This window comes from Sander lucioperca, chromosome 10, assembly GCF_008315115.2.
Source record: "Sander lucioperca isolate FBNREF2018 chromosome 10, SLUC_FBN_1.2, whole genome shotgun sequence".
Classification (NCBI taxonomy): Eukaryota; Metazoa; Chordata; class Actinopteri; order Perciformes; family Percidae; genus Sander; species Sander lucioperca.
Genome location: NC_050182.1, coordinates 6519632 through 6529631, shown reverse-complemented (window position 1 = coordinate 6529631; position 10000 = coordinate 6519632). Strand labels below are relative to the sequence as shown.

The 10000-nt window shown below is 43.3% G+C and overlaps 1 protein-coding gene across 1 annotated transcript in view; it reads left to right on the top strand.

Annotated features, from left to right (window-relative positions):
• LOC118496149 (CREB-regulated transcription coactivator 2-like) overlaps positions 1–10000 on the top strand; it is a 52243-nt gene that overhangs the window by 39752 nt on the left and 2491 nt on the right. The window contains exon 4 of the mRNA XM_036006646.1: positions 1255–1316. Coding sequence (XP_035862539.1) covers positions 1255–1316 — 62 coding nt within the window. The remainder of the gene's footprint in view (positions 1–1254; positions 1317–10000) is intronic.

Here is a 10000-nt window from a genome sequence, read left to right as displayed (position 1 = left end):
GTAGCCGACAACGGTGAGTTATTTGAAGCCAAGAGAGGGGGGCGGTAAATCGGAGAGAGAGGACCGTGAGTTTGCAGTGAACATGCTGTTTTTTAGGTCGGGTAGAGTTGACTCCATCGACATATATAGAATGGACCAGCAGGTCCCGTGTCTCTGGACGGAGACCAGTGAAGGATATTAGAAGATCTTTCCCGGTGATGGCTGAGCGTTACTGAGCAGCCTCCAACTGAGCTTGAAGACGTAGATGTGACGTGAGCAACCTGTCTGAAAGTTGGAAGTCTTCTGGTAGCTGTGCCAAGAGAAATCTCAATCATTCCCAATCTAGCAGAGACGGAGAGCGTAGGTATATGTAAGGAGATAACATAGACACAGGCTAATTATTGATCACTAAAATGATAGTTAACATTAGTAATTAAACTTAAACAGCTAATGTAAGTCCAAACTGCCTGAGAGCTTCTCCTGTACTATACGGTAATTCCTCTACTATGAGACAGTAAGTCTCGTGGTTATGACCCAATCGTTAGCCTATTTTTATAAAAACATCTGCTACGGAGCCATAACGTGAGGTACAAGGTAATGGAGCCTTTTATACATTGTCGTGTTTCTTTAGAAATAAACAACGGACAAATCGAGTCTTTAAACTCTTCAGCTGTAAAGTAATTCTCTCTCAAAGTTACGTCAAAATGAATGGCAGTCAATGGGATGCTAACGGGAGGTGATGGCTCGGTAGCGTTAAAATGGCGCCATAGGAGCAACGCAGTCCGAGGAGAGGCTTACCCTCTTGGTTGACTCTCGTATGTACCGGAAGTAGAAGGCGTGACTTCAGCCACTTCTTCGTGACCTCCTACTTCTGAATGTATCGACTGGAACACTCTGAAGCGTATACTGCCCCCATCAGTTCCAGAAGAGGCACAGCACCGATGCTGCTAACGCTGGCATCGTTGCTAACGGTGCCTACGGTGCTTCAAAAAAATGGGCATCGTCGGTGTTTTGTAATTTTAGAACCGGAAGGTATCGGTAGTATCGGTTCTCGTGACATCCCTTCTTGGGACCTTTGCGACTGAGAACGCTTTTTGAGCTGCGTTCTAGGGACAACAAGGAGTAGCTGGTCAGCAGACCTTAATGACCTCAGAGTTCAGTAGTTCAGCGATATAAGCTGGGGCTTGACCACGAAGAGCTTTAAAAACGAACACCAGAATCTTAAAATGTATAACATTTGTGTTGTTTGTGACCCTTAACCCGTCATCTCCTCAGATGGACAGCTCGCCGTATAACTCCGCCTACCTGTCCCCGCCTCCGGACCCCGGCTGGAGAAGGTACTGTCTGACAACTTCTCCTACTTCCTGTCCTGTCTCCATAGAGACGTGGCTGTCCGCAGGGATGACTGTTTGTTATTTCCCAAAGCATCTTGTTAAGAGTCTCTCCTGCTCCGTTTAAAAACCTTCCTGAAGCCTTTGTGATGCCTCGGGGGGGTTAGAAGTTCAGTAACTTGAAGAGACGGGGGACAGAAGTGTGAAAACATGACGACTAAAACGTAACCGTGTTTTAATGGTTTCTGCAGGTCCTCCAAAACTGGTGGTGGGGCTTAACGACAACAGAGCATCTCAGACGGAGGGTGAAATCTGGCAAAAACGTATTTTAGAGAGGGAGAGAGAGAGAGACAGATTGGGAGACACAGAGAGAGAGAGAGAAATGGAGAGAGAGACACACAGAGAGAGAGAGAGACAGATTGGGAGACGGAGAGAAAGAGAGAGAGACAGATTGGGAGACAGAGAGAAAGGGAGAGAGAGACGGAGAGGGAGAGAGAGACAGAGGGAGAGACAGAGAGAGAGAGACAGATTGGGAGACACAGAGAGAAAGGGAGAGAGAGAGACAGATTGGGAGACAAAGAGAAAGGGAGAGAGACAAAGAGGGGGAGTGAGACAGAGAGGGAGAGAGAGAGACAGAGAGGGAGAGAGACAAAGAGGGAGAGAGAGAGAGAGAGGGAGAGAGGGAGAGACAGTGTTTTTACCAAGGAACAGTCAGTACGGACTCAAAATGCACAACCATCCACCATTTGTGGAATGCAAAAATCCACAAATGTGTTTATTCCACAACCAGGTAACAGTGTCCACATCACAATCCAAGGCCATGGTCCAGGAAAGGCAGACGTACTAAAAGGCTTAGGCCAGGGGTCTTCAACATTTTTAAGGCCAAGGACCCCTAACCTGAACGAGAGACGAGCAGGGACCCCCTACTACATATATCGTATAAAATTGAGTTGCGTAATAAACTGAGCCGACAGTAACATGTAGGGCGGCCTAAAGCCTTTATACACATTCCTTTTGATGCTGCCCTACAATACTAAGCTACTATTTACATATTCATATATCATCATGTTTTAATGTCAAACATACTTGTGGAAGGCCCAGTGAATCCGTAAGCCTGAATCATACGTAATCATACGCATCTTTAATGTTGTTGAGGTACAAATAGGCTGATATATCTTGGCTAATAGTACGTTGGATTCATCTTAATCTTAATGTATGTTTTTTTTTTAAGACATATTTTAAGTTTGGGGGGAAAGAAATATTTAAACAATAATTCGGCGGCCCCCTTGCATTGAGTCTGAGGACCCCCCTAGGGGTCGCGGACCCCCTGTTGAAGATCTCTGGCTTAGGCTAAAGGCGCTGACACACCGAGCCGATAATCGGCCGTTGGACAGTCTGGCGAGGTCGGTGACTCGAGTCTGTTCGGTGTGTTCCGTGCCGTTGTCCGTCCGAGGGGCCGTCGGCCTTCATTTTGGTCAATTTAACATGTATAATGTATAATTTGACATGGGGCGGGCACTGCCGGCAGTCAGACTCAATGAGCCATCTGATTGGTGGAGAGCTAACCTGGAAACGGGGAGCGGGATGAGTGTGACTAGAGTCTCTCAAAATCTGACGAAAATCTTTTAAACTGACCTTTGTTGATCTGAAATGAAGACAGATTCAGCAACTGCACGGCCTATTTCTCTCTTAAAATGTTTTCAGAAACACGTTTCGGTGAACTATTTTAGTACAATATGAGATCGTATTCTGAGCGAGCCGCCATGACAGTCTGGCTGTGAATTTCCGGAGAAACCAGACCCACGTGACGCGTTCGTCCAATCGGCTGCCGGTTTTCTTCTTTTGGGCGACAATACAGATTAGCGCCGCCGAACTTTTTTGACCAACTTGGGGAGACCGATCAGTCCAACTGCCTTTTCTCCGACCGTCTGCCGTCGGCTCCGTGTGTCTGGGCCTTAAAGGCCGAGGAAAAAAACAGGCAACGGGTCAAAAAACTCACCCGAAAACATGAGATGAATGCTGGACCGTTGACTCCAGGTTCAAGATCAGTCTGGTCGGGGTGTGTGGGGGGGTTAGGGTTATATACACAGATTATTATAGGTCCCTGTATCTTCTCGGCATTGGATTTTCCTTTCATAAATGGGTGTTGAAAACCAAAAAACGAACTTAATTATAGTTAGTTAGTTTGTTAGTTAGTTAGCTGTTTGTTAGTTAGCTGTTAGTTAGTTAGTTGTTATTTAGTTAGTTAGTTAGTTGTTAGTTAGAAGTTAGTTAGTTGTTAGTTAGTTAGTTAGTTAGTTAGTTAGTTAGTTAGTTGTTAGTTAGTTAGTTAGTTAGTTAGTTAGTTGTTAGTTAGAAGTTAGTTAGTTGTTAGTTAGTTAGTTAGTTAGTTAGTTAGTTAGTTAGTTAGTTGTTAGTTAGAAGTTAGTTAGTAGTTAGTTAGTTAGTTAGTTAGTTAGTTAGTTAGTTAGTTGTTAGTTAGTTAGTTAGTTGTTATTTAGTTAGTTAGTTGTTAGTTATTTAGTTAGTTGTTAGTTAGTTAGTTGTTAGTTAGTTGTTATTTAGTTAGTTAGCTGTTAGTTAGTTAGTTAGTTGTTAGTCGTTAGTTAGTTAGTTGTTAGTTCGTTAGGTAGTTAGGTAGGTAGGTAGATAGTTGTTATTTAGTTAGTTGTTAGTTAGTTGTTATTTAGTTAGTTGTTAGTTAGTTAGTAGTTAGTTAGTTGTTATTTAGTTAGTTAGTTGTTAGTTGTTATTTAGTTAGTTAGTTAGTTGTTAGTCATTAGTTAGTTAGTTGTTAGTTAGTTCGTTAGGTAGGTAGGTAGGTAGGTAGATAGTTGTTATTTAGTTAGTTGTTAGTTAGTTGTTATTTAGTTAGTTGTTAGTTAGTTAGTTAGTTAGTTATGTGTTATTTCTGTGTCATGCCAAACATTTTGGCCCATCCCACATGGGATTACAAGACACCACAAATTTACTTTTTTAACAAACATCTTCCTGTCGCATATACAAATCATTCGGAGAAATACATGAATACAAATATATACATATACACACATATACATATATGCATATATATATATATATATATATATATATACACACATAAGTTGTTTTTTCCTTTTTTTTTCACTTTCTGTTTCATAAAATCACTAGAAAACAGAAATGTTAAAAAGGCCGGGTTTTAGTTTTTTTCATATTCTGAGACCCGATGTTGTCATTTCCAAGGCGACAGCGCCCGGTGTCCCAGTAGAGCTGGGCAATATATCGATATTATATCGACATCGATCTATGAAGATAGATATCGTCTGAAAATTTGGATATCGTGATATGACGCAAGTGTTGTCTTTTCCTGGTGTTAAAGGCTGCATTACAGTAAAGTGATGTCATTTTCTGAACTTACCAGACTGTTGTAGCTGTTATATTATTTACCTTTACCCACTTAGGCATTATATCCACATTACTGATGATTATTTATCAAAGATCTCATTGTGAAGATATTTTGTGAAAGCACCAATAGTTGACCCAACAATATCACCGCAATATCGATGTCTATGTCATGTATTTGGTCAAAAATATCGTGATATTTGATTTTCTACAGATCGCCCAGCTCTATGTGCCAGTGTTCAGCCCGGGCTAAAATGGCTTTTTGGAAATAGTGTCTTGAATTGGGCTTTTAAGGAACCTGCAGCAACCCTCTGTTTCTTTATTTTCATTTAACCAGACACCCTTTAAAGATCTAATGTGTGTCAGAAAGCAGCAGCAGACTGTACAAATCTGCAGAGAAAACCACAACGAGGACTTTGACAGTGACGTGCAGTTACTAGAAATACTCCCCCCACCCTTCATCGTCCTGCCGAGGGTCCTTGAGCAAGGCGTTGAACCCTCCCACCCCGCCCTGACTCCCACGAGGTGACACCGAGGCTTCACAAAGGTTTTCACGGCTCCCACTGAGGCAGCACTAACCTCTAGACAACTAACAGGACGTTGACTTTAGCTGGCGTCTCTCCAAACCTCAGTTGGTTTTGAAGAGCTCTGTTATTTTTCTTTCTCTTTTTTTTTTTTTTTTTTTTTTTTTTTTTTTTTGGTTGCCCTTCCTTTTTTTCTGGGAATCTGTCTCATTTTTTCTGCAGTCATTTCATTTCCGCTTGCCTAGCTGCCTGCCTGCCTGCGTTTTCTGTCTTTCTTTCTTTCTGGTTTTCTTCTAACACGACAACAACTATTCTTCAGAGCGAGACTGGCCTCCGCTCACAGTCCCAGTCCCAGAAGGTCCACTCTTCACACCTATACACTCACGGTTCAAAATCCTTCATTTATCCCGCCGCAGCAAGGGATAGACGAGAAACTAAGTGCAAAAGGACATATATGTATATATATATATATATATATATATCTTTTTCAATAATGTTCCCCATTTGAATTGTGTTTTTAAGCCAAGTAGCCCCTGACCAGCGATAGATTTACCAAACAGCAGCCATGTGACTGAACAACATTTAAATGCTGATGGAAAAAAGCGACAAACATTTTTTTTAAAAACTTGGAAAAAGTCAGTAGAAAGAAGGAAGGACGGCAAGAATAGGTGGAAAATAGTACCAGAAACTTAGAAAACAGCGACAAAAACTTTGTAAAAAGCTGCAGACAAAAAACACAGTAGAAAGAAGGAAGATAAAGACAAAAAAGTGACAAAATACCTTGAAAAAGACGGAATAGTTTTTTGAAAAAGGCGACAATAACTGCGACAAACTTGGATAAAAAAAGAAGACCGTAGAAAAAAGGAAGGAAGGGAGGGAGGAAGGGAGGGAGGAACAAGTCAAATAGTGACAAAAATCAACAAAAACTTAAAGTGACAAACTTCAAAAACAGCGACAAAAGAAATGCTCCCGTACCCCTTGCAGTGCTCCAGAGTACCCCTAGGGGGACGCGTACCCCCTACAGTCCTCCAAAGTACCCCTAGGGGGACGCGTACCCCCTGGAGTCCTCCAAAATACCCTTAGGGGGACACGTACCCCCTGCAGTCCTCCAGAGTACCCCTAGGGGGACGCGTACCCCCTGAAGTCCTCCAAAGTACCCTTAGGGGGACTCGTACCCCCTGTAGTCCTCAAGAGTACCCCTAGGGGGACGCGTACCCCCTGCAGTACTCAAAAGTACCCCTAGGGGGACGACTACCCCCTACAGTCCTCCAAAGTACCCCTAGGGGCACGACTACCCCCTACAGTCCTCCAAAGTACCCCTAGGGGGACGCGTACCCCCTGAAGTCCTCGAAAGTACCCCTAGGGGGACACGTACCCTTGCAAATTTTAATCTTGCCCGCATATCAATTAGGTTCACAGTCAGTTTTGTCCTGTGTAGTTGTGCGCCAGACCTAAAAGACAGTTTTTCAAACGCCACACACTACACACTCAAAGCACAATTTTAAAAGAACTTCCCACACAGCCGGTGGAACAGGTTGTTGTTGTTAGTCGGGTGGCCCACTTCTAAAAATGTTAATAAAATCTTTGTTTTGCTTGATTTGCTAAATTCTATGATGGCTAAGGAACTTTTTTGCTGAATGTTTTAGGACCAAATAGGCGTGTGTGTGGGTGTGTGCGTGCGAGTGTGAACATGCGTGTGCTTGCGTGTGTGTGTGCTTGCGTGTGTGTGCGCATGTGTGCTTGCGTGCACATGTGTGTGTGTGCGTGCATGCTTATGTGTGTGTGTGTGTGTGTGTGTGTGTGTGTGTGTGTGTGTGCTTGCGGGCACGTGTGTGTGCGTGCATGCTTGCATGTGTGCACGTGTGTGTTTGCGTGAGTGTGTGTTTGGGTGAGTGCGTGTGTGTGTGTGTGTGTGTGTGTGCTTGCGGGCACGTGTGTGGGCGTGCATGCTTGCGTGTGTGCACATGTGCGTGTTTTTTGGGTGTGTGTGTGTGTGTGTGTGTGTGTGTGTGCTTGCATGCGTGCACATGTGCGTTTGTGCGTGTGCATGCTGACCAGTGACTGTGTGATCCTGCTTCTGTGGACTTTCAGCAGCATTTAAAAAAATTAAAATTAAACTCAGCATGGTAACTCTTCTCCACTCCAGGCAGAAACACTGTCCGCTAAATTCCGCAGATTTCCTTCTCTGAAAACTGTAAAGAAATCCACAGATTGTGTTTGGGTCTGATAATAAGTAGGGCTGAGACGATACAGATATGATGTAGTCGCCGTCGGCGGTACCGTAGAAACTGAACATATTTAGGGGAAATCATTGGTATGTATAACATAAAAAAATGTTTACACTATTGCTGAGTCACATTAGACACTACACTGGCAAATGTCCTCCAGCTGTTTTCCTAAAAATCAGACAAGTAAAGGCTGTTTCCTTCGCTTCGTCACCAATTAGTCTTTCTAAATATCAAGTGTTCTGGTTGAAGCCGGCATAGTCGTTGATGCAAGTTTGAGAGTCCTCCCATGTGCACTTTAGTTATTTGTCACACTTTGGTTCTGGTTGGTTGAGGCTGAACAGAAGCAGAGTTTGTGTTTGTTCAACAGAGGTTTGGTAACCAGTGGATGTTTTTTGGTCAGAACAAATGTGTAACTGCTGCTCGGCAGGATGGAGTCCGTCTGGGCCCTTCTTCTGTGATGTTCACGCCAGCTAAACGTTACAAGTCTGGAGTTATTCCTTCATGTTTTTTTAACCCAACAGTAGCTGTGTTGGAAGCCGTTCCCTATCACGGAAACAGTGCACTATTTAGTGAGTTCGCCAATGTTTAGTGGTGTTCAAATTCTCCGCGGTAACTTCATTCACTACATAGTCCACTGTAAAATACCCACATCTTGTGTGTGTGTGTGTGTGTGTGTGTGTGTGTGTTACTATATTTGTGGGGTCCAAAAACCAGGGAATACAGTATACTTGTGGGGTCCCGACAGCTTTGTGGGGCCAAAATGCTGGACCCCACAAGGTTAAAGGTCTGTTTGAGGGTTAAGACTTGGTTTTAGGATTAGGGTTAGAATTAGGTCATGGTTAGGGTGAGGGTAAGGGTTAAGGTTAGACATTTAGTGGTGATGGTTAAGGTTAGGGTAAGGGGCTAGGGAATGCATTATGACAATGACGGGTCCCCACAAAGATAGTGAAACAACCGTGTGTGTGTGTGTGTGTGTGTGTGTGTGTGTGTGTGTGTGTGTGTGTGTGCATATGATCAAAGATCCTCTATACTAAAGATAGTGTATTGCAAGCAGCGGTAATGGTATAAAGCGGCCCTCACTTCCTGTCTCCTAAAGGGGCGTGGCCTCGTTTGAAAGTGTAGCGAACGTCGTGTGGATGGATGAAAAGTTATATTTGTATAATTTATTAATATTTTCTTTTGCTGACGTTAGATGTTTACACCGCTAAGAGACACATTTAGCATCACGGAGATTAGTGTTGTTAGGGCGTTCAGCAACGTTAGCTGACGTTAGCCAGATCTCGCGAGAGTTTGGTCCTGAGACACAAACAGGACTCAAACTAAGTTGATTTTCTCCTGATGTGTCCGTCTGAAAAATGCCGTTTGAGTGTCAGAATGTTCTGGAGATATGTGGCTTGTTGATGAACGGCTCCAATATTTACTTTGGTGACCACGGGGCGAAAGGATCGCTCATCATCTGCGTTCACGTTCACTTCTCCCGTTGGAAACATCACTCAGGACCTGCCGCTAGTCTCCTAAAGAGGCGTGGCCGCGGCGGAGCCCCACGGGACACGGAGACGGGAAACTACTCCTAGTTGGGGCGTCTCGCTTCTAAACCGTAGCTGTGTTGGAAAAACCGTTCCCTATCACGGAAACAGTGCACTATATAGTGTGTTCGCCATGTTGTGGTGGTGTTCGAATTCTCTGCGGTTCATTTCATTCACTATATAGTCCAAAAAATGGAGCGGGCTTTGGTTTCTAAACAGTGGAAATGTAACATGCAACATATATAATATAAACAACCTGTTACTATTCTGAGTGCTGTGCATGTTTGGACGTATTAGAAGTATTTTTTGTTTCGGTTTCTTTACATCAAAGCTGCCCAAATTTGGCCCGCCATGGATTTGACATGCTCGTGCTTATTCTCCTCTTATTTTAAAAGTAATAACTACGAAATGTACATTTTGTGCAGTTTAGGGCTGCAGCTATCGATTATTTTAGTAATCGAGTATTCTACCAATTATTCCATCGATTAATCGAGTAATCGGATAAGAAATACTCGTCGTTTTCTCTCGCCTGTCTTTTCTCTTAGACCCTCGCTATTTTCGTCTTTTTCATTTGTAATCTGGGCATAGACATTATATAAACGGTCTTGTGTCCACAGAAGCGTCAACCTGTTGTGTGCGCTAGTAATTATCCTCCGTGCGGAAACACAGTGAGCCGGATAACCTTAATTACATACTACTACAGAATGTTGCTTCGAGGATTTTTTGTAATTGAATTATTCGAGTTATTCGAGGAATCGTTTCAGCCCTATTGCAGTTAAAAAGTACGTAATCTGAGTTTAACTGCAATGTAGTGCACAGTGCTGGTAAACTTCCCATTTAAATTACCTACATACGTACATACATATGGAGAATGGCAGGAATTACAGTATTCTTCAACATCGACATTTATTTTTGGCCCGTGGCCTTCCATCCAGGTACATTTTGGCCTTTCATATGAAAGAATTTGGGCACCTCTGGTTGACATGATGCTGGGCGCGCCCGCCTCGGTCACACAAATAATGGGCGCATCT